Below are 27,450 nucleotides of genomic sequence, written 5' to 3'. Positions count from 1 at the left end.
GAAATCTCGCAGATGCCATTAGGAGCACCGGAGGACACAGAGGCACATGATTTTTTTTCAGATTACCTGTCTCATGCACTACTGTCAGGTGACCGTTTTATAAAAATAACTTTTTTAATCATATTTGCTCCATTTCTACCCACTGCTGCTTTAATTCAGAGCCATAGCCATGTCTATGGTCATAGCTACCATTGAGGACAATGAGGTCAAGTTCTTTGATTTTAACAACCTGAGGAGGTGTTTGTGGGAGTCAAGATCTTTAAATGTGACTGTTTTGAGGCAAAACAATAAGTTGAATAAAAATTAAATATTTCTTTCTCAATATTATAGGCTAATTCTAGCAGTGTGGACAAGTCTAAATAGATAAAATAGGTGTTATGTAACAAAAAAAATATTGCATTGAGTTTAGATGTATCCGGTCTATAGGTCCCCTGTGTGGTGCATGCTGCTCACCGTCGGTGTTTCTTACCGGATACACTTGAATGTAACATCTGACATCATTATTGACATTTGTTGCAGCTGCTTGTCAAAGTAGCGGAATGTTTGCTGCGGAAAAAAGGTCGCAGACGATGGACTTTAAACACTTTCGACGACAAGAGTCATGATAGAGAGTGAAATGTGAAAATATAGCTAGATTATTCTTTTTGTATTCTGTGTAATGTTCAAGGACTATTGCAGGAGAAAAGTTCAAAGAACTTGTTTCCAAATGAGGATGTCGGCTCCACAGTTGGAAATGAATGAAGCTCAGCAACAGGTGAGTTGTTAAAAAATAATTATGTGCTTGGCAGTGTGTTTTTTTTTATTTGGGTTGTGTCTCAAAGGTAACCCGCAAATTGTGTGAAATCTGATCTGCAAGAACTCTCACGAGACTCGCCGCCTATCCTAACCTCAACTATTCGAGATCAATGCCTAATCATCTCGCGAGAGTTTCCCCAATTCGCGGGTTCCCTTCTAGACACTACCCTTTATTTGTTGTAGCTTTGGGTGAACATGTATGCTAACTTATTGGTGGTCAGCATCCCTCTCTGTGCTGAGGTTGTTGCATGAGGTCATGAGGTTGATTGTGAGCTGTTTATTTATTTATTTTTTTTCATTTTGTTTTTCCTTTATTTGGTTTTACTCAGACATTTACATAAACATACTTAATTAGATACAAATATGAAGTGAACCAACTTTTCCACTTTTTACACTGAAATTATGGAACACACAAATAGAACATGGGGTGCTTTTCATGTGAAATAAGACAAAATAAATCATAATAATAATAAAAAATTACATTTAGAAAAAAAAGAAAAATTAAACAAAAGAAGGGTGTTTTGGGGAAATATACTTTTTCTCACTCCTTCCAAATTTCCTCAAATTTATTTTCTTGAAGCCTCATTGAGAAAGTAATTATTTCCATTACAAATATTTCATAAATTACATCATACCAGTTCTCCAATGATGGGGTGATTGAGAGCTCTTTCATCTCCAACATTTGGTTACATGGGGTTGAGTGGTTCAAGTTGTTAAAGAAGAAACATACTGTAAGATACTGTTGTCTGATACTTTGTGTGCATCATTGTTCATGTATTGTCGTTGCAACCTCGGCCAGGTGAATGTGTTGTTGTGTTCATGTCTGCTGCATTTCTAATTTCTCTGATCTTCCTGCATGTTTAATTGACCTCTAATAATTTGGTGATTTTTGACTGATGTTGATGTGCTTTTTTGTGTATCATTAGATGTTATGTGTTTATAAAGCTATCTATCTATTTATCTATCTATCTATCCTGTTCCTGTAGTTTTGGTAATGTGGCCTATTTGTTACACCACTGTCTTCTGACCCTCCACTGTTTTCTGACATTACTGATTTTTATTGGTGACTAATGTGTAAGAGTCAATCAAATCATAGCCTATACCATCCAAAATCAGTGAAACTGGGGATGGTTGTATTGTATTTTTTGCTGTAGAAACTACTCCTATCACTCTAAATACACGTGGCAATATAAATCAGATTAGAGTGAGTTGTTTTTTAGTTAGTTGCTTTCGTTCATTGTCATTACACACAGTCTATAGTGAGCTCACAACACAAATGTACATGATGGGATGAACACACCAACGCATAGACCATCTCCCTTGTGGTTTGTACAGATGTAGTGGGATTGATCTGGGCCTGGTCTGGTTTTAAAGGTGCTAAATGTGAGATTGGGAGCAATTCTATTGCCTTGATTTAAATGATTTTTTTCCTTTACATGTTAACCTACATGAGTGTTAGAACATAGTTTGATTAACCAGAATGACCAACCAATCAGGAGACAGGGGCCGTCCCCACCCCACCTAAAAACACAGATGTTTTCTTCAAAATAAACATATCAGTACGTGTTCCTGACCATCAGAAAGCTAACAAACAAGGTTATGCATAATTTCAATACTTTTGGTCCAAAATAAATACATTTGAAAAATTAGGTGATTTTTTTTTTTTTTTTGTCCTTAAATCTTAATTTGCAAAAAAATAAAATGCATAAACTCAGATGTTATAAGGTAGACACTTCTTTACATCTCCTGAAGTTTCTTGTTGCCTGAGATCGGTTGAGCAACACACATATCAGCAGGGTTTCTTGCAAACTAAAGAGGACCCATTATGCTTATTTTCAGGTGCATACTTGTATTTTGGGGTTTCTACTGCAGCATGTTTAGATGCTTTAATGTTTAAAAAACACTTTTTTTTCTCATACCAGCCTCTTTTCACCGCCTGTCTGAAATGCTCTGTTTGAACTCCTGTCTCCTCCTCCTCCTCTGCTCTGATTGGTCAGCTGGCCCACTCTCTTGTGAGTGGTCAACCGAACCAAACTCTTCGGACTCTGCTCCAGCTCTGCTCTAACTAGCTTTATTTGAGGGCGTGCCAAACTAGAAGAAAAGTACTTCAAGCTAGGTGTTTCAGGCAGTTCAGGAGCAGTGTTTCTGTGGGGGAGAGTAACTCCCTTTGGCGTGGACTTAAGGCTTTGTAACTTTATAGACCTTTTACATGCACGAAAAAACTATAACACCCTGAAGGAAAGCGAAAAAGCACAAATGCATAACAGGTCCTCTTTAAGATTTAAGGACAAATAAAATCACCTAATTTACTATATCTTATTTATTTTGTACCAAAGTATTGAAATTGTAGATAACCTTGTTTGTTAGCTTTCTGGTGGTCAGAAAACCATACCGATATAGTTATTTTTAAAGAAGATATCCGTGTCTTTAGGAGGGGTGGTCATCCAATATGGTTGGTCATTCTGGTTAATCAAACTATGTTCTAACACTCGCTCATACAGGTCAACATGTAGGGACATTTTTCGTTCAAATCGAATGGGGTGAGTTGAGAAAGTGATTGATCTCTGACGGGATGCTGTTTTTTCATAAAGACAATTGATTCAAGATCATTTCCAAGAGTGACGTGGCCCATCTGAGTGAAAAACTGGATTAGGGGCTTTGACTTAGATGACTTGTGACTGAAGATGATGCATGATGCCCACGCTGCTGAAACAAATAGGTGTAGCTGACACAAATGCTTTATTTATTTTCAATTAGACTTGTTCATATTGCGTTTCCTTTTGAAGGCCCAGAGTCAGACGACAAAATCAATACCTCATCCCTGCTTCGTCTCCTCTGACAGGAATATCCGTCACCTTTTTTCAAGTTGCGCTATTTCATTTGATCACTGTAGTCTTTTTTTTATTTTTAATAAGGTTTGAATGATTGAAGAGTGTGCACTGCAGTAATGTGATAGATAATAGGAATAACTTGACAGGTGTGTAGAGATGATTCCAGCAATTTATTTCAATGAACAGAAGAATACTGCACAAGATTGCATCAGCAGAGGTTTATGCATAGACTTTGATTCTGAAAATATTATACACATATTATTTTTTTTCAATTTAATAACCTCTCTTTTCATAAACACTCTCATATGGCATTCTGATAAATTCCTCACTATTTAGTACAGAATTTTCGTCAGATGTTTTTCTTCCTTTTTTTTGATATGTTCCATACATCGGCGTGGAGAAAAGATTTGTCGAAGTCAAAGCAAAAACATCGCGACTCTGAATGCCACTGCACTGCACACACTACAAGACTTGTCCACTGTGAAACACTATGGCTGCATTCAAAAATGAAATAAAAGGGCTTCTTGAACAAAAAAAATATCAAGATTAGCAAATACAGAACCAACAAATAAGTATTGAAATAATTTAGCAGCAGTTTTAAGAGAGAGAAAGAGGAGAAGACAGCAAACAGTTGGCAAAATGACAGCAGAAGCTCTGGCAAATTTCTTTCAAAGTTGGATAAAAATAGCTGACATGATAAACTAGGTCCCAGTGATGGAAACAAACAGGTAAACTGTAACCTCAAGTTGGTGTTTTTCAGATGACAACCACCAATCTGAACAAAAGTCAATCATATTTTCATAAAAGCATAAATTTCTGTTTTTATTTTCATTAAAATTCTAATAACAGTAATACAGACTATGAATTTATGGCGTTAAGATTCAATTCAGCAGTCGGGTGAATTAGGTTTTGGTGGGTTTACCCTGCAACTACATCCATGCTAGGCCCCGAGCTGTCCCATTAACTTGTGTTCTAGCTGTTCAAAAGTTCCAGTAGGCCTCCAGTACTTTTCTCTGTCGGGGATTCAGTCCATCGCACAGTACTTTTCCTCTGTGGTTTTAGGCCTGGGACTTTGAAGGAGACAAGTCTTTTATCAGGTTAGCTTTGGAGAGAGCTGAGGGAGACGCCGCCGCCGTGCTGCTGCCTACATGTTCTTGTACATGGAGCGATCTCTGGGCAGCTGGGGCTGGGCCGCCGTCAGCTTCAGGTGGAAGTGGTAGACGGTGACTGTGATGACGATTATGAGGAACAAAATGAAGCCCAGAATGAGGGGGAGGGTCTCCTCCAGACGCTCCCGCTGGTCAGTGATGCACTTGTAGGCTGCAGAAAGGGGAATAATGAACACAGTCAGCACACTGAGGTGACTGAACATGACGGACAAGGGTCTCCGAATTCATGGGTATCTTCTTTTTTGGGCTGGTTGATGATTCAATATTCTTTTCTAATGCCTTTCAATGGAATCGGATTGTGATGATATGATTAGAGCAGCAACCATAAATTGTCAACTATTAAATTAATCGACAACTATTTTGATAATTGATTAATCAGTTTGAGTCATTTTTTTAAGGAAAAATAGTGAAAATTCTCTGATTCCAGCTTCTTAAATGTGAATATGTTCTGGTTTCTTTGCACCTCTATTACAATAAACTGAAAATCTTTGAATTGTGGACAAAACAAGACATTTGATGACATCATCTTGGGCTTTGGGAAACACTGATCGACGTTTTCTGATATTTTATAGACCAAACAACTAATCGATTAATCAAAAAAATAATCGATAGATTAATTGACGATGAAAATAATCATTAGTTGCAGCGCTAGATATGATCATATCATGTTATTTTACAAAATTGTCCTGACGTTTCATTGTTAATCTGTTGATTGTTTTCTTGATTAATTGTTTAGTCTATAAAATGGTGAAAAAAGCAACTCACAATTTCCTGAAGCCAAAGGTGAGGTCTTCAGATTAGTTTTGTCCGACCAGGGGTCCAAAATATTTTGACAGATTAAAGAAACCAGTAAATATTCACATGACTTTGGGCCATTTTTGCTTAAAAAAATACTTAAATATGAATTGATTATCAAAACAGTTGCGGATTAATTTGGCAGTTGACTAATAGATTAATCAAAAAATTGTTTCACTTCTAGTTTAACTGAATGATTTTAAAATAAATGACTACTTGGTTATCATCAGTAGCTGTAGACTGTAGTATGAACCACACTTTAATCTCATTGCCTCTTACAGGTTTAGTCAGTCAGGCATCAGTATTGGCTGATAACGGCATGTGTACATTATGTGCAGCGTGCTAGTTGTGTGCATGCATCTGTGAGTAGTATTTGAAAAATGGAGGTAGCATCTGTGTGTGTTTGCACTGAAGCAGCTGTCATTGAGGTTTTTATTCGCTAAATGACACAAATTTCACACAGATGCTTCTTCTCTCTTTCAGTTATACAATTTGTTTTGTTTTCCTATTTTGTGCTACGTTAAAAGACATGTTGGCGTTCACACATCTTTTCATGCTATAAGGTGGGAAGGAGGACACCTAAACAGTCTGTGTATGTGGTTTAAAGTTGAAGGTGTTTCTCCCTGTGGATGGCAGTAATGCACACTAGAAGGGAGGCAGTGAAGCATAGCACAGCCTAGTTTACAGCAGCTCAGAGCATATGATTCTTCCAAGGTGATTGGCTTCAGAGGACGGCCAGGTACATTGAGAATGTCTATAAAAGCTGCATTGAGGGCAAGGATATTACTGCACTCATAAAGCCCTAACCCCCACCCTTTCTCTCTTTACATCTCTTTTGTCCCTCTTGCATCCCCAACTCCTCATCCTGCAGCAATAACCCCCCAGAGAGGAGTGTGTGAGTCAGAGAGAGAGAGAGAGAGAGAGAGATAGATGTGTAGTTGTAACTACCTCACCCCCCAGGATTTCCCAGCATTATCATCATCACAGTGGCAGTGTGTGCGTGGCAAAGGTCGACTTGCATTTCGTGGCAGTGTGGCAATTTGTAGGTATAGGTTGTTCTTACGTTCACTGAAGATGAAGTCAGAGGAGATGTCGAAGGGCTGGATCTGGATGTCATACATGGAGACGGTGACGCCCTTCTGGTGGTCGCTTGAGATTAGGGTGAGAGTCTGCTGCGCTGCACACACATAGGATTGCCCGGCGGGGGTCACCAGGGCTGACAGGCGGTGGGTGTTGGCTGTGTGCTTCCCAGCTGGAGAGACAGGAGGAGTCATGAATGAATATGAAGTAAGCATGAAGGCATTGTAGTGTTTAGTGTGTGTGTGTGTGTGTTAAGTGTGTGTTAAGTGTGTGTGTGTGTTGTCTGTGTGAGTAATAGGCCTCCATGTAGGCCTATGTGAAAACGATATTCATGCAAATTCCATAATTTGAGACGATTTTCAGTATATAATTTGGTGGATCCACTGTGACCAAAAGCAATAGAAAGGGCAAAATAATAGGAAATAATTGTCCCAAAATAGAATAAAGTAAACATGCAAAAATATTTTTTAAATATTTAAAGTTGATAATAAAATAATTAAAACTTCATACATTTTTTTTTTAAAATTTTGATTTATGAAAGATGTTTTGTGGCGAGTTTATTGGTAGAGATTAATGCAGAATGGATTAATGTCCCCCTTTTATTTTTCACATATCACAATAATAATATAATAAATAAAACTACTACTAATAATAATAATTATATAAAAATCAAGTAAAACAATTGAATGTATTTTTATATACTGGTATTTTTCATTTTAAAGGCATTCTGCAATGCACCGTGCATCTAAAATCTGTAGTAATTCCAGTGAAATTTTCGATATACGTGGGTCGTAAATCCACGCATGAATCAACCAACCCTCTAATTCCCTCTGAATGCAAATGTGAAACATGAATGACAGCAAGTTGCGATCAAAGCAGGCGGGATGGAAATGTGCTGAGTTGCTTCTGTGCTGTACAGGCTCGGTGGAAGACTCACGGTTGTACGGGTTGTTGAAATGCGAGGTCTCCGAGGTGTCATAGACGAACTGGACCTTGCTAACCTTCCACACCTCAGTGCCCTTCTCACGGAAGTCCTGCAACACGCACATACACACACACACACACACACACACACACACACACACACACACACACACACAAGCGTCAAACTAGTTTTTTCCACTGTGCTTAGGAAAAATGTCCATCTTGACGAGTCTTTTTAGGCTTCTGTCCTCTGATCTATTCTGATGATGAATAAAGTAATTGCCTTTAACTAGAATATTCCCCTTAATTCATGACATCAGTACAAAGGACATGATTCCACTATCGGTAATAGCATTTCATTCAAGGAAAAAAAAAAAAAAATGACATAACTATAAAGTAAATTTGTGAAAACTGATGAATGAGAACGTGTTGGCGTCTTGATATTCCCAGGAGATGATTCAGACTTTATAAATTGCATGTGATGATCCAGTATATGTATTATTGCCGTTTCCTCTGACGCTGTCTCAACCCACCTTAGAGAAGTAGATGCGGAGTGTGTAGGCGTTGTTCTTCCAGGAGATGTGGATCTCTGACTCCGTGCTCCCACATTTCCCCTCGATTTCTGCTCCAGTGGGCAGAGTGAACGATGCCACCTCGGTGATCAGCTGCAAAAACACACAACAGGCACAAGAATAAAAAAATTGACACATATGGACGTATTGCTGATTGGAATGTGGCTGGAAGGAGTTCTAGCATTCCATTTTAGCATTTCATTTAGCATTCCATTTTTTACGCATTCCATTTTTACGCACTCCATTTTACGCACGAATTTGTTCTTACACGCAAAAACAAAGAAAAAGTCGATTTAATTAATGATAAAGAAGTTTGATATCTGGAAAACGTGTTATTTTTTTCTTGATGATGCGTCTAAGACGTCAGCATTTTACGCACGAATTTACAGTGTAACCAAATATCCAGAAAGCAGAGCAAGATTATTCAAATGAGTTCTTCTTACACGCAAAAAACAAAAGAAAAGTCGATTTAATTAATGATAAAGAAGTTTGATATCGGAAAACGTGTTATTTTTTCTTGATGATGCGTCTAAGACGTCAGCAATTACGCACGACTACACCCCCCCAAAAAAACAGTTTCCAAATACAATTCTAATGTACTCGACATCTTAATTATTCTTATTAATAACAGCAAAAACAGTCAATTTTAATAAATGGCAAAAATATTTTGCATGTAAAACAAAAATGTTTTCTAGTGCTGCAACCAGCCTTTACGCACGACGAATAAACCTATAAAGTCTTCAACACAAAGCAATGTTTTATGCAGCTTTTGAAGCATCCACATGTATTAAAATGCACGAGGGGATTCCTTACGTCTATCCCATTGAGCGCGAGCACGTCATATGGCACGAGGAATCTGACGGCGAACTCCACCATCAAGCATGTCGTGCCGTTCTCCCGGACCGCGAAGATGGCTTTGTCTGGGTTGGTGGAGAGACCGGACAGGTTCTCTCCTTCATTCTCCGCCAGCACCACGGACAGCGACAGCACTCCTGATGACACAACACAATAGAGGAGTTGGAGGTGGAGGGGCACTTATGTCACACATACCAAAACATGCACAATCAGCAGAAAAACAGCTGGGCTACTCTTAGTTTGGCTCACATCTTTTGGATCACCTCTGTTTCCACACAGCAAAGTCAAAATCAGGTGAAAAAGCCCTGAAGACTGAAATCTGCAGTATCAGGGGAGCAACAGCGCTCTACTGGCTGCAGACTAAACAACGTCAGAAAGAAGTGACGAACTGCAACATGTTTCAACCACTTTAGGAGGAAATAAGTCAATTTAAAACAACATGAGCTGACCAAAGTGCTTTACAGACATAGTGCAGAATACAAAACAGGTCAACAGAGCAGACAACAAAATCTCACACATCCACAGACAGAGACCAAGATATAAAATCCATGAGTAAAAAGACTGTTATAATGAGCATTTATAAAAAAGGCCAATTAGTAATCAATTCACACAATTCAAGTACATTCACAAGCCAAAGAAAAGAGGTGTGCTTTGAAAAGACTCTGTATAGAGGGAGCAGATCTGATGTGTTCACCTGTGAAATATGGCAGAAAACACTCAGACTCTGTCATGCCTGAACACGCACAGAAGGTGCACAGGCATGCACGTACACACACACACATAGACTCACTGCAGTGAGGAGTCACGACAGCTGCACACACACACACACACACACACTCTCTTTCTCTTTCTCTCTCTTACCGAGCAGCAGAAGCCGGGCGCTCTCCGTGGTGCTGAAACCAAGTAGTCCCATCGCTATCAGCTTCCACTGCGCTGTACAAAGAGGGCTAAATGACTGGGCAGCCTGTGCGACAAGAAAGGGGAGAAAGGAAGAGAGAGGGGAGAGGAAGAGAAAGAGAGAGAGAGAGAGAGGAGGAATGCCTCTACTCAGCGCCCAGTATATAGTCACGCTCTCAGATCATCATGAATGCAGCAAAAAAAAAATGTCTCCAGGTTTGGACGTGAGATCCGGTTTTCTGCTTCTGCAGGAGCAGCCGGCTCCGAGGAGTTGTGACCGTGCAAAACAGAACCGCCCTCTCTCCAAGGTTGACGGGGTTTTTAACCCAGTGACAGCTGCAGGACTGAGCTCCCTCCTCTACACATCATTACACATCAGGAATAATGGTCCTTCTTGAAAAGGAAAAAAGTCCAGTCACCTGAATGTCTCTTGGAAGAGAAAAAGGAACACGGCGTGCAGTCTCGGTTTATTCCCGCAATGCTGTAGTCTCCATCTCTGTGGTAGCAGCTGTATAGGTTGGGCTGAAATGATGTATGTCTGGAGGGAAACGCCGACAAACACCCCCTCCCTCACCTCCCTCTCTCTCTCTCCTCTCTCTCAAACTCTTCTGCAAGGTTGCAGCTGAGTTCGTGCTGCAAAAATCTCAAAATCTTCTTTTCAATATTATTCCATGGAGCTAGATTTGAGAGCATAAACGTGTCTAGTTGGGTATTGTAGAGAGTGTCAAGGCTATTAAGGAAGCATTTCAGAAATGATGACACAAGTGAAACTGGCACTGAACCACTAGGGTATAATTTGTGGCTTGTTTTACGAATCATAATTCTGATACTAATTAGCCACACATAATGGCATGCCTTCATCTGACCCTTTTTTTTTTTTTTATATAAAGTACTGTAAATACTGTTCACAATAAGTCTTCACACTATGTTCATTTCACATGTGAGATTTTATTCAGATTATTATTATTTATCAGTAATTGGAAGAAGGCAGACCATCTAGAAATCAACACTGAGAGATAAAGAAACACATTAAAAATTGTAGCACAACAAAAGTAAATGCTGTATTAAATAATTCACAATTTATTATCACCCCTCCACCTCTGATGCGACCCCCCACCCACTCCTCCAAAAGGAGGGGCAATATGCTGCTGAACGCATGCAGGGCAAGTTGCACATTGCGCTTCACTCCATCTGCAGTATCACACTGGCAGGTTGCTGCATGTATACGCACATATAGTTTACGCAAAGTACTTTGAATTGGTGCTGATTTTTCCAATTATTCAGTCGTAGTTAAAAAGCTTTAGGTTCGTTTGTACTCTCTTGATAGCGTCCGGATGTTAAATGGCAACTTTTTGCAGGGATATATTGTCACCACTCTGTTGTTGTACAGTAACGAGAACATTAGAGCCAGACGCTGCTGGATGCTCTGATCACTTTGCAAGCAAGACATTTGATTTTTGAAGGTCACCGAAGATCACAAGACACATTTTGGAGGTGATTTTTTTTAGAAAAGCAACGTAACTGAGTGATCATCTTGGCGGACAAACACTTTTTAAGCATGGCGCACTTTGGGTTTTCATTTGAGAATGCCAAACTCGCACATTGACGGAGCTGATGCTGTGGATGCTGGGTTCACTTACTGCTCACCTGGGGATGTTTTATCACCTGAGGAAAAGTTTCTGATCTTGGAATCCGCCCTGAAGTCAACATCGGATTCTCCGCCAGCTTCTTTGACGTCCTTTTTTTAAACTCCGGGGAAGTAAATCGGCGCGAGAGTTTGTTGCTCAACACTGAGAAAAGTGGTGTTGGAAGTAGCTGCAGTTGGTGCAGTGAACACGAGAGAGGTTCAGCCTTGCACCTCCTCGTGGTTCTGGATTTACGCACGGGCACCACACTGTAAACAATTGTTGTTAATTTACAGCAGGATTTCAACAGTATTAACCTGTTATTGCTAAAAACAGTGCTTTACTGTTAATACAAAAGAAAACCTGTTAAATTACGCTCATAGGCCGTTTTTTAACTGAACTATAATGCTTTCTTAAAAAACAGCACTTTACTGCTGATCAACTGTCTAAAGTATCATCAGTAACAGTTTCATGCAGTATTTGTTTAATTCTGGGACCTGATCTGTACATGTGAGGCTTGTACATTGTACATGATTGTAAAATCAGTGAATTAGCTTTATTGTTCTTCACTCACATGTTGTTCTGGTTTGCATTCTGTGCTTGTAGCCAGATATAGACAGACATTTTGGGAAAAGTGTCAACAAGTCTATTATAGCCTTTTTCCTAACGAGTGCCTTTAATTGTATTTAGTGTGACTATTATGTCTGTAACCTGCTAAGTCTATTCATCTAGGCAAAAAAATAATGTTTATTAAAATGTATGTAAAAAATACAACCTAAATAGTGCATTAAAACAAATCAGTAAGATAATGTAAAAGAAAGGTGAAAAACATCTATATAATGTATCTTTAAACAGTAAATTAACTGTAAAATACTGTGAAATTAATAAAAAACAACCAGTTCAAATTGTATTTTTCATTAACAGTACAAAGCTGTAAATTTCAGCGACAGTATAATAATGTTAATTTTACAGTAACATAAAGGCAACCCTGCTGCCAGTTCTTTACTGTTATTTTACTGGGAAATTCTGAACAGTGTAGTGTTTGGTCTGAAGGTGTGGGGCTGAGGATATTGGTTGGCAGACTAAATCTTTTCTGATAGTAGCTGTGGTGAAATCTGCCCACTTTGACTTCTGACATTTTTGATGTTTCTGACCCTGGTTCAGAAACCAATATTTATGGTAAAATAAGTTGTTGCTTGTTCTGTTTTTGTATTTGGACATAATATGCTATATGGTCCAACCACTAATGAATCATATTTACATCTATACTCTGTGAATAGTATTAACTTGAACCTATAGGTCCTGTGTTGTGTGTGTTGGGTTGTGTCTTGAATATTGTTGTGTTTTGTTGCTGTCGCTTTTGATGTTGTAGTCATTGTTGGTAAAGATTGTAATGTGATTATGTACTGAAATGTAGCCTAACAGTTCAAAGTGATTTAAGTGGACTCCAGGAAGAATAGCTGGGCTTCAGCCACAGCTAATGGAGATCCGAATAAAAGATAAAGATAAAGTTTCACTTTTATTGGCAAGAATTGGAGACAGTAAGATGCCCAGGGAGAGGAAAATTGATTTTTGAGCCTCACAGCTCTGTTTAAGAGGAGGGAGGTGATCATCCCCGGCTTTAGGATACTTAGAGTTGGAAGAATGGTCGGAAATCCTTGGAGGGGGTTCAGGGGTCAGGACTTCAGAGAAGACCAGCTCCTGTGGAGGAGAAGAGGAGCCGTCATTCTCTCTTTCAAACTCCTCTATAGAGTCCATCGAAGGCAACTGACTCTGCTTCACCCGAGGCCGTTGCCAAGTACAATTTTGTACCAATAGACAATCTGCATGATTACACGTTTGGAGGTCCTCAAGTTTAATCACTAAATGTACAACTCTTCTCTCAAACTTGTCATTTGTGTCACCACAACATCCCAAACTAAGTCGCGGCTGCACATTTCCCTGAGCGCCTCCATCTCCATCAGCCTCACGGCCCTTCTTGGAGTTAGTGAGCGCAAAAAAGCACTCCGTGTGGCCGAGAAACTTTGCCACTTCAACAGCAGAGTTGCCAACTTTATTCTGCCTGTCTATCTGAAGACCTTTGCTGCGTTCCAAATCGCATACTTTTTCGTTTTACTTCAGTACGAACTGCAGCTGCCCTTATAAAGTAGGTACTGTTGCATGCAGTATGCATACAATTGGGACATACAACTTTATACTTCATCATAACATTGCACAAACTTTGACCCTCTTGCTCATATATTCACTGCTCAGAGGAATGCGACCGGCTGTGCGCTCCAATACTCATACTACCACACTATTTAGTATGCCAGAAAAGATTTGGTATATCATAGTATGTCAAATGCAGTATTTTCTCTGGCTATTCTGACCCACAATCCTCTGCACAGCAGATATATATATGAGCAAGAGGGTCAAAGTTCAAGGTGCAATGTTATGACAAAGTAGGTTGTCCCAATTGTGTGCATACTGCATGCAACAGTAGTATGTACTTTGTATGGGCAGCTGCAGTACGTACTAAAAGTAAAAAGAAAAAGTATGCAATTTGGAACGCAGCCCTAGCCTCTTGAAAGCTCTCACCAAAAACTCCACCACAGGGAAGTGACCTGTCACTGCGGCGTACATGAGCGCGGTGTTGCCCCAGACGTCCACAATCTCCGGTGTCTGAATTGTTTTGGATCAGGATCTTCACAGCATCCAGGTAGCCTCTCTCACAGGCGTGACTGAGCGTGGTGCACCCGTTGCCGTCCCGACAGTCACATTGGCCCCTCTCTGCAGCAGAAGCTCCACAAACCTCCACCGAGTCTGGCTGTCAGGCAGCAGGATGGAAGAGATGAGCGGAGTCTGTGCGTCCTCTGATCTGGAGTCCACAATCTCCCCATCCAGCGCATCCAGCACGAACCTGGCCAGGTGGACTTTATCCTAGGACATCGCCTCCAGGAGGATCTTAGTGCCTGTTTGCCCATCGCACTTCCCCTGAGCCTTGAGCATGGTTCTGAAACGGGGCCAAAGACCTATCGGAGATATGTCATCCTTCTATAATATGGAGCAGGTTTGGAAACCTCTCGTCCCAAACGAGTGATGACAAAACAAACCCATCACCTCTGTTATACAGTGAAGGGGGAAACCACGGAGTTGCCAGGCAACACAAACATAATGACAGTGCTTTGTTCCTCTTTGTCATGGAAATACATTGCTTGTAATGACAATTAAGAGCTTCTGCGCTGGAGCCGGCTCCGTAATCGAGAATGGATCTGCGATATGAGTTTATCCTGCACTTGAGTATGATCAGACTGCACCAATGCGCACTCCCCCTGTTGTGTGTATGATTCTAGCCTCCAGACACAGGACGACCCCACTCGAGACATTTTCAAATCAAGTACACATAGCCCTTAAGGCACCCCACTTTATCTTCTGTATTCAATTAAAAATGTTTATCTCATGGTCAAGTCAAACAGGAGGATTATGTTCTGAAAGAAAAAACAACAACTACAATGACTCACAATTCTACTTTGAAGAAATACAAATGAGCCATGTGGTTATGTCCCATTTTACACCTGGATTTATTGGTACTATAAAACAGTATTGAAGGATCTGGATAACAACAGTATTTTCATTGCTTTAAGTTCAACGATACAATATAAATCCAAAAACACGCACAGAATGGTTTGTTGATAAGCTACAGTTCAAGCTACAATAGAAAACAAAGAGGAGATACAGTATCAAACATAATAATCTTACACTACACATTATATCTAATATATATAAATGTATTTATATATAGCTTTATATAAATAACCCTTTAATTTGGAATTTTATTATTCATAAAATAATTTTACCATCCTAGCAGACATTGAGTGGCACATTTGAAAGCGATTTATTACAGTCCAGCAACAGCCAGATTTTTTTCTTTTTTTTTTGTCAGAGCATTTGATTTATTGATTGCTGTTGGGATGTAATGAGAATTTAAACAAATATAACAAAAATGTTTCTAAAGTCTTTACTAACCCTACCTTTTAAACTACATACATTCCAGTATACAATAATATCCCATCTACCCTTTACATCAAAATAATACAGAAAAAAAAAATCTTTACCAAGGTCAGGAGTATAAAATGAGTTTTGCAGGTGTAAACTTGTGATTAATGAACATTATTTTCAAGGAAAAGTTTAGCACAGCAGATACACAATCTCATGGGTATTTCCTAGTAATTAAGACAAAATATATGACTGGGAAATCTGGCATAATCAAATTGAACATCTATTTATCTTGATTCCTTTATATTCTTGTGTGCTTGTGTCTCGGTCTCAGTCGCTCACACCACCGTGGCAGGTCTGCGGTCCATCTCCTCCTCCAACTTCACCATCTGCTGCATGTCCTTGGCCTTCGAGGAAACAGAAAACACAGTTAGACAAACACACAGAAACTACACCTGTAGCACTTGCAGAAGAGCCTCATTTTGTCTTTAGTCTCCAGTTTTGACGTGTAAGTTTGACCTTCAGGTATAAGTTCTGAATGTTATCAGTTTATCAGTAAGAGATTATTTCCTATTTATATTAGGAATATCCTTGCATAGTTTTGCAGGCAGTGACGTGTAATGGTTGCCACTAAATGTCTGCAGTGGGACACTGTCACATACTATGAAAGCAGATGATTATGAGCTGGAGTGAAAGCACAGTGGGACAGGTTGGGAGCTGGCTGTTTTTGCTTAGTAATAGCTGGTGAGTCATGGTGATAAATGACTCAAGCTGCTCGTTGGCACTGCTGACACCCTGCGAGCTGCAGACTACAAATATGGGAATGGGATTTCACAATACAAAGAAAAATGACTCACTCTCTTTCTTTCTTTAAATCTTGCAATCTTTTCAAAGGCAGACCTGTCGTGTACTATTTCCCTGCTTTAGTCAGTGGTGATTCACTTCAAGAATGCTCATTATAGTACACATTTAAATAGTAGGAGAATGCAGATTTTAACAGGCCTAGGAGAAAACTGAGGCGATGAAAAAAGGAGTAACATAACTGAGAGGTACAGTAGAAGGGAAAGAGATGGAAGGAGACGTGATCACTGACAGAGACGTGGTATCAGAGGGAGAGTTGAGTGAGATGGAGATGCCTACCTTGAACCTGTTTGTTTGCATGGTGTGATTTCAACTTCATACTTTTTAGAGTTTCTACTATTTGTAGTGTACACTTAATAAATGATGATAATACAAACTGGCGTACTCGGTGAAGAAGACCCACTCCCTATGTAGATATGAAGGGCTCAATCTAAGCTAAAAACATAGTTATGAATATTATATTGCATATCTGCCAATACTTGCCCCTAAATTCTAAACCCTGGTCCTTAAATCACAAAGAGTATACCTTTTTTGTACCGTAAAATGCCTGGTTTCTTTCTAGACCAGTGACATCTTTTTCTTTGGAGTGGGAATGTTTACTTTAAAAATAAATTAAACTGCTGCAGGAAGAATAGACATCCCAAAAGTTGTATGATATTAATCCATTATGCATTTAAATAGGAGAATCCCCAGTATCATTTTAGCTAAACATTTTTAAAAGTAAATTGTACACAACTTACCCTCCTCCTATTATGCTGTTTTTCATGACTTTTTTTGGAATACTATACTATGAGTTTTTAAAAAATCTTTCCAGCCCAGGCCAGCCATACAAACGCAAAAGTCTGTCACTGAGTGAGTAGGCCTTTCCCATTTTCCAGTTTGCACCAGCTCGATTCCTTTCCTCGACTCCTCTTCTCGCGTCATAGTCCCGCGAGGAAGAGATGATAGGAGAGAGGAAACAAGGAAATATGTTTTTAGAGACATGAGATGTCTTTTCCTTTGAAGCGTCACGTGAAGCGACGTCTGTTTTTGATGACCGCAGCACCTAATCACAGCTGGATCAGCTGCCCAATCAATAACTGATATCCAATAAGGAGGCGAGTCGGTCAGTAAAAGGCTTCCGCAAAGGATACATCGGTGTATCCTCGCTCATGGCTGCTCCGGTAAGCCTCTTCGCTCCTCGAGATGCATTTTAAGAATTGGGAGGTCCTTCAAGATGGAGCGTTGAGATTGGTTTCCGGGCCTGGTGGAGCGAGGAGACGAGGAGGCTCAAAATCGCGAAATGAGATGCAGGAAGTGAGTGACTGAATGATGAAGTTACACGATTGGTCGGCCGAGTATTGGAGTGTCCTCATTGGCCGTTGCTCTTTCAAAATAAAAATGCGGTGAACAGTCCTTTGTTTATGTTTTCAGGGGGGCGTGTCAACAGTTCAATGTAACATTACATAGTGCTGTTGTTGTGCATGTGCTATTGTTTATGTTCGTTATAGTTACTGACTTACTACGCTGCTTCGTATTGTGTTACCGTGCATTCAAACGAAGCGCGAAGCGAATTTTCGCCTCGCTTTAGGCCATTTCCGCCATCCTCCTCTGTAATTAATCATCTCTACCCTGTAGTTCACCGACCTTATCGACGACCACTACACCACTGTCTACTGCAATACATTAAGAAAGACTTACTGGATTTAACATTATAGACATGACCACTGACTATTTGTGTAACAATTTAGCCACAAATTCCCAAACTGTCATATACTCAGTTTTGACGGAGTCTTGTTTCAACATACTATACTATGCCTTTTTTGACACACTATTCTAAAACCTTTTGGATTTTTTTTTGACATACTATACTATGGCCTTTTAAACATTTTTTTTACGTTCTATACTGTGACTTTTTTCGACATACTATACTATGACTTTTTTTGCATTTTTTTCAACATACTATAATGTGACTTTTATATTTTCGATACACTATGACTTTTTAAATTTTGTGGACATACTATGCTGTGTAAAGTTTTTTTTGACATATACTATGACATCTTTTCGAAATACTATACTATGACTATTTTTTTTCGACATACTATAATATGGCTTTTTAAAAATAATGATAACATACTATAGTATGACCTTTTGGAATTTTTTTCGACATACTATGACATCTTTCCGAAATACTATTCTATGATTATTTTTTTCCGACATACTATACTATGCCTTTTTTTTAACATACTAGAATATGACTTTTTTGTATTTTTTGGACATACTACACTTTGACTTCTTTTCAGATTTTTTTTCCACATACTTTACTATTAAATTTTTTCGATTCAAATTATGTATCTCTTGGTTCCCCCCTAAAATAAATACATGGACCAGTCAAACAGGAGGATCGTGTTCTGAAAAAAACAAAAGCACCCACAATTGCACTTTTAAGAAACGCAAATGAGCCATGTCGTTATGTCCCATTTTACACCTGGATTTATTGGTACACATACTATAAAACAGTATTAAAGGAGCTGGATAACAACAGTATTTTCATTGCTTTAAGTTCAACAATACAATATAAATACAAAAACACGCACAGAATGGTTTGTTGACAAGCTACAGTTCAAATAGAAAACAAAGAGGAGATACAGTAGAAACTGAGGAAATCAAATCGGTGACTTGCTCTGCAAAAATAATCGGCTTTTTTGACAAACTAGAGAGCCAAAGGTTACATGTAATCACACAACAGAAACATTCAACTAGTGCAAAAAAGCCTCTAACAAACATAATAATCTTAAACTACACATATCTAATATATATAATATATATATATATATTCATTTATTTATATATATCTTCATATAAATAACCCCTTATTTTGGCATTTTATCATTCATAAAATAATTTTACCATCCTAACAGACATTGAGTGGCACATTTGAAAGCGATGGAATTAAAAGCACTTTTTACTCGTTTATCTCTGCACTAGATATGTGGTGAGAGCTTTATACTGTGTTGTGTGGTGCAGTAAGGGTAGACTGGGAAAACGGAGATAAAAAGAACAAACAAGAAAACCCAGTGGTTGATAAATGTCTTTCCCCAACATCCAACAGATCCACTCTATCCCCTGAGCCCTTGTATGACAGAACACAATTGGTCAAAAAGTAAATTAAACTACATACATTCCAGTATATACAAGAAAATCCCGTCTACCCTTTACGTGTGTTACAGCAGAATAATACAGAAAAAAATTAACAAGGCCAAAATTCCTCGGGGTGCTTTTATCCCCATGTTTTGTTTTTTTATCATCATTATGACTTTTGGTTGATTTTTGTTAGTGGTATGCCATGCAATGTGAACGCCTGGCATGATCATATGTGCACAAATACTACAGTACCCACAGGATTACTTCATACAGTAATAGTACTTCACGTCACATTTCTTTCTCTACAGTGGCATTTTGTCCCTATAGGGCTGTGGATAATAATGCTTCCTCAAGAGGGAACCTGTTTGGGACACAGAGGGGTCCAGGCCTTGTCTGAAATCCCTGGTGTGGAAATGTGTGCGGCAACCATGTCACAGGCTTTGTTACAAATTAGTCATAATTATTCAGTCTGATATCCCCCTGACCGAAGGCGAGCAGGGAAACGATGAGGATTACAAGCTGAGGTTGCTAACGTGTAGTCAAGAAGCTATTAAGGGAGCACTTCACTTCAACAACGCCTTTTAATGAGTGGGATACTGACTAGACGAGCTGGCTTTGACTTCTGTCTGCCAAAGTTCTTTTTCCGATGGTGATGGTCTGGTCAATTAACACAATGTATTAATGTGCTGCCAAGAATGGATTCACTGTGTCACCAGTGTATTACAGATTTGGCACAATTTCACTAGAATTTCAACTGCAAAACTCCTTAATGCAAAGTCCCATTTAATCCATCTTAACCTTTCACTTACTGGTAGATGTCCCCTTTTATTATATCATCGTATTTTCAGTTAGGTGTTGTAACGACTCATATTGCTGCCTTGGTTTGTAGCGATCAACAATTTTATCACCACATTAAAGGCTAAAAAGGCAACCACATTTACTTATTTTGGTCACCGTCCTGATTTATTTTCTGTATTTTGTACACCTTAAGCTTTGAGGGAATCATGTGTTTGTTTGTTTTTTGCATAGTATACATGATTTTGAACCCCAAATGAGGAGTATAAAATGAGTTTTGCAGGTGTAAACTTGTAACGATTGAGCACAATTGTAAAAAAATGACTATCACGTTGTTTTCAAGTAAAGGTTTAGCACAGCAGTTACGCAATCTCTTGGGTATATCCTAGAAATTCAAACAAAATTTGACCGGGAAATCGTACATCATCAAAGTGAACATCTATTCATTGTGATCCCTTTATAGTCTTCTGACTCAGCAAGATAATAAGCCTTTTTACAGTCGGCTGTAACATTGTTGAACACAAAAAAAGTCAAGTTATACATCTTTGTGAAGTCACACAACTTGCATTGTTGGTATAGGTGACACAGGGGGTTTGCCACTCCTTCATACAGTGTTTTCTTTCTTTTTTTTTTAAATACATTCTTACTGAAATTACAGAACCTACAGTAGTGCACTGCTACATTTCCATATTGTTATGATGGCCTATCACATACAAAGTGCTCAGGACAGGACTGGTGTGTAGCATACAGTGTATTTCACAAAGTTTATTCGTTTGTGCTGAAATGACATTAAATCTTATACATATTCTTCTCCCCCTCTTCCACGCTGTTTCTGGAGCGGTTTAATCGGGTACCCATTTTTTTAAAGAGAGAAATTAACAAAAAGTCAAAAAGGGAACGGATATCCACCTCCCGTGAGTGAATGTGTTTGTGCGTGTGTTGTGTGTGTGTGTCCACCAATAGCTGCAGCTTGTGTTGCCCGTAGGATGCAGAGAACATTGAAGGTGATAGAAAATTTCGATCTACGTACAGTGGAGAAGGGGATACGTCTGATTCTGTGTTGCTTTGTCTCCGAGGTAACATTTCCTCTCTCGAAAAGTGGTTAAACCCCCTGTCAAACAGTGATAAGCACCAGTGGCTCAGTGGTATAAAGTTAGTGGGTGGGGTTACGGGTGCAGAAACTGAGTGGTGGGGGGGTGGGGGGGGGCTACTGTGTGTTTGTGTGTGAACATGGCAGAAAAAAGTACAGAGACGGTGATGTAGGCAGGGTTAATGTCTCTGGGTTGTGGAGGGCTGTCGCGGTGGAGTGTTTCTGCACCTGCATGTGTGTGTGTGTATGAGTGTACTTGTGTGTGTGCTTGTGTCTCGGTCTCAGTCGCTCACACCACCGTGGCAGGTCTGCGGTCCATCTCCTCCTCCAACTTCACCATCTGCTGCATGTCCTTGGCCTTCGAGGAAACAGAAAACACAGTTAGACAAATACACAGGAACTAAATACATGGGTGTAGCACCTGCAGAAGAGCCTCATTTAGTCTTTTAGTCTCCAGTTTTGACGTGTAAGTTTGACCTTCAGGTATAAGTTCTGAATGTTATCAGTTTATCAGTAAGAGATTATTTCCTATTTATATTGGGAATTTCCTTGCATAGTTTTGCAGGCAGTGACGTGTAATGGTTGCCACTAAATGTCTGCAGTGGGACACTGTCACATACTATGAAAGCAGATGATTATGAGCTGGAGTGAAAGCACAGTGGGACAGGTTGGGAGCTGGCTGTTTTTGCTTAGTAATAGCTGGTGAGTCATGGTGATAAATGACTCAAGCTGCTCGTTGGCACTGCTGACACCCTGCGAGCTGCAGACTACAAATATGGGAATGGGATTTCACAATACAAAGAAAAATGACTCACTCTCTTTCTTTCTTTCTTTAAATCTTGCAATCTTTTCAAAGGCAGACCTGTCGTGTACTATTTCCCTGCTTTAGTCAGTGGTGATTCACTTCAAGAATGCTCATTATAGTACACATTTAAATAGTAGGAAAATGCAGATTTTAACAGGCCTAGGAGAAAACTGAGGCGATGAAAAAAGGAGTAAGATAACTGAGAGGTACAGTAGAAGGGAAAGAGATGGAAGGAGACATGATCACTGACAGAGACGTGGTATCAGAGGGAGAGTTGAGTGAGATGGAGATGCCTACCTTGAACCTGTTTGTTTGCATGGTGTGATTTCAAAAGCTGTGCCGGAAGAAGCAAATAATATTTAAAAACAAATGGATATGAGCATACATGTAAGACATGTACAGGTAATGGAGTATGGCAGATGGCAAAATAAAATGGAAGAGATGGAACTATACTTTTTATGGAGTTTCTACTATTTGTAGTGAACACTTAACACATGTAGGGCCGAGAGATTCAGTCCCCGAATAAATACTTCAATCCAAAGCTAAGTTACTGTATGAAGAAACATTGTGCGCTGAGACTCTGATTCTTTAATATGGACTTTGTGTTTATTCTTTGGGACCGACATTGTTGTTTGTCTGTAGAGTCTCCTGAGGCAACTCTGATGTCAGCTATGTGGAACACTTCCTGCAAAAATAATTAAGGTTTACATCCCATGTGACAGAAACTGCAGCCATTATCTAAAGAAGAAATCAGCCAGAGAACTGCACTCGTCCCCAGTTTGGAGTTTCATTTACACTTAAAAAGCCAGTGGAGCAGAAAGGACCATAAACTGAGAGATGTTCTGGTTTATGCAGGAAGTGGGTCGAATAAATGTGCTGTACTTGGACATTTTTAGCAGCTGAGATGGAGAACGTCAGTAGTACATGGCAGTTGTCTTTAGCAATTCCTTCTAAAATCTACAATTTAATAGCAGGTCAATTTTGCCTGTAAGGTTCCTTTATTTGATCATACCTGCTCATTGAACTTCTCCAGTTTGTCCAACTGTTCTCTCTGGTTTTTCTGTAGCTGCTCCATCTCCTTCTGATGCTTCATGGCCAGCTGCAGACACACAAGGGACCAAATATTATGACCATTCACTTACTGTTTAGTACTATAAATAAGTAATAACTTTTATCAAGCCCCGACTAATAGTCAAAGATCTGCCTTGATGTAAGCCTGGGTGTTTCTACATGAGCTAAATAGCAATCATAGTGTTAATTAATTGTGCAACATCAAAATCAAAAAGGTTTGGGAATTTTTGTCACCGTGATAAATAATGCTTTGATTATTGTCTAGACTGCATTTTTATGTGCTTAATATCTAGGAGCAGAAGAGATTATACCTTTTCTCTAACAGTGAAATGCCTGATTTTGCTTCTAGACCAGTGACATATTTTTCTTTAGAAAGTGGGAATTTTTCCTTATATTTATACTGTCAAATTAAAATGAACTGAATTTGTATGGTATTAATCCATTATGCATTTAAAAAGGAGAATCCTTGGTATATTTGAGCTAAATATTTAAAAAAGTAAATTGTACACAACTTACCCTTTTCCTCTCATCTAGGAACTTCTTGGTGTTGCTGCTGTTTAACTCTCGCACTCTCCTAAATAGCACAAAGAGCAAGACCATGGTGTTAAAAGTGGCGCAACACAATCACAACCGCCAAGTCAGCTTACTGCTGAATGATTACATGATACTAGATGGATACAGTATATGTGTGACCCACCTCTCTCTCTCTGCCTTGTTTTTGATGGACTTGTCCTGGCTGATGGCTTTACTGTTTTCCATAGACATCTTGGCCTGGTTGGCACGCATCTCTTTGCTCGACCTGAAATTGTGAAAGAGGCCACATGTACTGTAAGAAACAACCTGCATTTACAGCAACCGTATTACTCGTAGCTTGATGCGACAGTTAGGCGATTGGGGGCTTCGGTTTAACAATTCACAAGGTTGCTGCCCCTTCTGGATCTGGTCACCTACAGTAAATGGGTGTATACTGTACACATGCATCTGAATATGTGTGTATGGATGTGTGTGTTTGAGCCTCTCACCGTTCATGGATGAGTTTGAGCTGCATGGTCTGCTGCTCCTGGACAGTGGTCTGGAGTTTCTTGAGGTGTTCGCACTGCTGTGTGACGTGGCTGTCCTTCATCTCCTGCTCCTCGCTGCTATGACTACTGATCAACTCTGACCACTCTTTAGTGTGCTGTGCCGTGATGTCCTTTACCTGCAAATGCACACAGACGTTACATGTACACACCTCAGTCAATTATCCACAGCTGAGGCACTGGTCATGCTCAGCTAAAAACTTGTAAGGGATGCTGATTTTTGTGGTAAGAAGTTTTGTGTTACCTTAACTTTGTGATCAGCGATTTGTGTTTGGATCTTATCCTCTGTCTCCTTCTTCAGCTCTTGGCAGTTGTTTTCCCTGTGAGGAAACCACAAAAATATAACAGTTGAAGACCATGCAAGTCAAATTCAATGGTATGTAAGTCATAGCATAGTACATCGAAAAAAAGTCATAGTATACTATGTCAAAAACAGAGTCAGACAAAAGTCATAGTGTGCTATGTCGATAAAAATCTTAAAAAAAGGTCATAGTATAGTATGTCGAAAAAAAACAAAGTCACAGCTTAGTATGTAATAAAGTTGTATTATAATTACATAATAATAATAATACATTTTTGACCATAAACAAGGAGGTTACTCCATGTTACCAAAGTTACTACTTTAAACGCAGTTAACACTGGCTCTGTCACTGAAGATGGAAACTGACTCGTATCCCTGGACCTGAATTAGCATATACAGCAAACCTGGGCAATGCAGTGATGTTAATACATGCTTGATACATCTTTTGTTGTTTTGTTTAACATGTTTGTTTCTATGGGCTGCACGGTGGTGCAGTGGTTAACACTGGCGCCTCACAGCAAGAGGGTCACGGGTTCGAATCAAGCTTCTGTGTGGAGTTTGCATGTTCTCCCTGTGTTAGCGTGGGTTTTCTCCGGGTACTTCGGCTTCCTCCCACAGTCCAAAGACATGCAGATTAGGTTAATTGTTGACACTAAATTGCCCATAGGTGTGAATGTGAGTGTGAAGTCTGAGTCTGTGAATCTGTCTCTATGTGTCAGCCCTGCGATAGGCTGGCAACCTGTCTAGGGTGTACCCCGCCTTCGCCCAATGTCAGCTGGGATTGGCGCCAGCCCCTCCGCGACCCCTAACGGGATAAGCGGTTGCAGATGATGGATGGATGGATGTTTGTTTCTCTTTTTTTTTCAATTACCCTCTTTTCTTGATGGCTTTCTCTAGTAGTTTCTCCAGGGTCATCTTCTCCTTATCATGCTGAGACACCAGCTTGTCCACCTGGGTGCAGTGGGCTTTCTGCATTGTATTTTGATCCTATTGAAAAAATACAACATGCATCATACATTTATTAATACTGGGGAATTCAGTTGTGAGCTATGTTCTATGAGCAGATATGAGAATTAAGTCTAAAACAGATATCATAGCAAAAACAGGCAGCTGCAATACAAAACTGATTATTATTTTAAAAACACTGATATGTTGTTGTTGTCTACATCGAGTAATGAGCCTGCAGCTCTCTTTATTCAGTCAACACGTCTCAATGGTAAGCTCTAGACAAAGGAAAAGCAACTTTAACAAGTCTAATTTCTTACAAATAACTATTATATGGCCACATTTACGTGTTTGTAATGGACAGATTGTGTGTTTCTCTCTGTGTGTGTGTGTGTGTGTGGTGAATACAGAGATGAAGCAGTGGTCAGTGGAAGATGAAAGGTGGAGCGGCCCCCCTCGCTGTCTGTCTGTCCCTCTGAGCATCAACGACTGTCCACAATAAGCAGCAGACCAACAGACAGGTCGGCACTAAAACAATCACTCACCTTCGACTGTTTCTTCTTTAAAGTGTTGAGCTCCTTCTGTTGCTTTTTAAGCAATTTAAGGTACGTCTGCAGGGGGAGAAAAAGTTTATTATTCATTGATCTTGTGCAGGTCATGTTGATTATAGCCTTTAAACATAATAGCTGGGCATCAGCATTTTCTAGTAGCATGTATGTAGTACAGTATGCACAGTTATTTTATGAGGTAATTATGAGATCATTAGTGGTACAAAAGGGTGATTAGTCGTTCAGTTTTACCAAGAGAAAAACAAAGTATTTACAAAATAATTGCATATACCAGTAAGTTGTACAAAAAGTAGAAGTGCAGTATTACGTTCTTGTTAATACTTCTATTTAGCTGTATGTATGTAATAATGCCTAATTTTAGTATTCAGTAATTATAACACTATCATGGTATATCCGTCACATTACACTTCCGTGCTTCGAATATTCACACCGTTTACTTTTTACCTCTATTGACCCCTGTGCGACAAGTATGTGATTTCAGTTTAGGTTTCGGAGTTGATATTTATTACCTGCATCAGAAATGTGGCATCACGTAATTTTTCAGGGCTGAGTGCGGGGAAATTTTGTTAAATGGAAACATAATGTGACCATACCTTTCGTTGTACAATTTCATAAGTACCTTACACCAATACCATCGTTTAGTAATAACTAATAAATACTAAATCACCTCACCTACTTTGTAAATATTTATAGTTTACTTGGTAACTTTGCAGTGTGTATGTGATGGAAACCTGATAAAAGCATACCTTCTTAGTACTTAATTAAATATCAATAATAAAAAACAATGACCTCTTGAACTAACAATTACTGCATTATGACGTATTCTGTAACTCTTCCACATTTATGATGTCTTCCAGACTGAGCTGTAGGAGCGCTGTAAGGGTGTTAAGAGTAAGGAGATGAGTTACCAACCTTCATTAGTTTTAAGTCTTCAATGCTGACATTAGGCAAGAGTACAGTATCTGAAGCAGCAGAGAAAAGTGAAGTTTAACTCTGTGTCCACATAGTGTACGAACAGTATGTATATGTTTAAAAATGTATATGTTAATATATACCCTTCTTGGTTTCTGCGCTGTTATTTTGGGCGGAGTTGGAGGTCTGGGCCATGTCTGAGCTGGCCTGCGGTGTCACATTGGCCTTCACAGTGTCTCCTTTACCCTTTCCCTTTTTGTCATTCTTTGAGCTTCCACTGGGAACGTCGGCTATGTCGTTCTGCAAAAGGGAAATGATTCATTTAGATGGTAAAGGACTGTGTTTTTTTATTGTATGGATGTAGGTATATCGGAGTACGGA

The 27,450-nt window shown here is 39.4% G+C and overlaps 2 protein-coding genes and 1 long non-coding RNA gene across 4 annotated transcripts in view; 1 reads left to right on the top strand and 2 right to left on the bottom strand.

Moving 5' to 3' along the window:
* The first annotated feature begins 649 nt into the window (after nt 1–649).
* Nucleotides 650–27,450, top strand: part of LOC141756172 (uncharacterized) — a 28,030-nt gene continuing 1,229 nt past the window's right edge. Inside the window, exon 1 of the long non-coding RNA XR_012591412.1 lies at nt 650–754. This is a non-coding gene — a long non-coding RNA (uncharacterized LOC141756172). The remainder of the gene's footprint in view (nt 755–27,450) is intronic.
* lamp5 (lysosomal associated membrane protein family member 5) lies at nt 3,778–10,459 on the bottom strand. The gene is made up of 6 exons (XM_074616027.1): nt 9,883–10,459; nt 8,980–9,158; nt 8,128–8,259; nt 7,608–7,704; nt 6,654–6,842; nt 3,778–4,946 (listed from the first exon to the last, which is right to left on the bottom strand). The coding sequence occupies exons 1-6, from the start codon at nt 9,932–9,934 to the stop codon at nt 4,771–4,773; spliced, it is 825 nt and encodes a 274-aa protein (XP_074472128.1). The 5' UTR covers nt 9,935–10,459; the 3' UTR covers nt 3,778–4,770.
* Nucleotides 19,650–27,450, bottom strand: part of plcb4b (phospholipase C, beta 4b) — an 89,311-nt gene continuing 81,510 nt past the window's right edge. For both annotated transcript variants that reach the window (XM_074615712.1, XM_074615713.1), the window contains 11 exons: nt 27,213–27,369; nt 27,070–27,119; nt 26,134–26,199; nt 25,515–25,630; nt 24,587–24,662; nt 24,286–24,461; nt 23,961–24,062; nt 23,780–23,837; nt 23,205–23,291; nt 22,490–22,526; nt 19,650–21,745 (listed from right to left, as the gene is read on the bottom strand). In XM_074615712.1, coding sequence (XP_074471813.1) covers nt 21,669–21,745; nt 22,490–22,526; nt 23,205–23,291; nt 23,780–23,837; nt 23,961–24,062; nt 24,286–24,461; nt 24,587–24,662; nt 25,515–25,630; nt 26,134–26,199; nt 27,070–27,119; nt 27,213–27,369 — 1,002 coding nt within the window. In that variant the 3' untranslated portion in view covers nt 19,650–21,668. The remainder of the gene's footprint in view (nt 21,746–22,489; nt 22,527–23,204; nt 23,292–23,779; nt 23,838–23,960; nt 24,063–24,285; nt 24,462–24,586; nt 24,663–25,514; nt 25,631–26,133; nt 26,200–27,069; nt 27,120–27,212; nt 27,370–27,450) is intronic.

The sequence above is a fragment of the Sebastes fasciatus genome, chromosome 18 (genome assembly GCF_043250625.1).
Source record: "Sebastes fasciatus isolate fSebFas1 chromosome 18, fSebFas1.pri, whole genome shotgun sequence".
NCBI classification, from domain to species: domain Eukaryota; kingdom Metazoa; phylum Chordata; class Actinopteri; order Perciformes; family Sebastidae; genus Sebastes; species Sebastes fasciatus.
This window is presented reverse-complemented; position numbering and strand designations above follow the sequence as displayed.

Coding starts and splice junctions, on each gene's coding strand:
- lamp5 (XM_074616027.1), bottom strand. CDS start 9,934: ATGGGACTACTTGGTTTCAGCACCACGGAGAGCGCCCGGCTTCTGCTG. Junction 9,159..9,882: donor CGCCCGGCTTCTGCTGCTCG/GTAAGAGAGAGA, acceptor TTGTGTCATCAG/GAGTGCTGTCGCTGTCCGTG. Junction 6,843..7,607: donor TTTCAACAACCCGTACAACC/GTGAGTCTTCCA, acceptor CTGTCTCTCCAG/CTGGGAAGCACACAGCCAAC.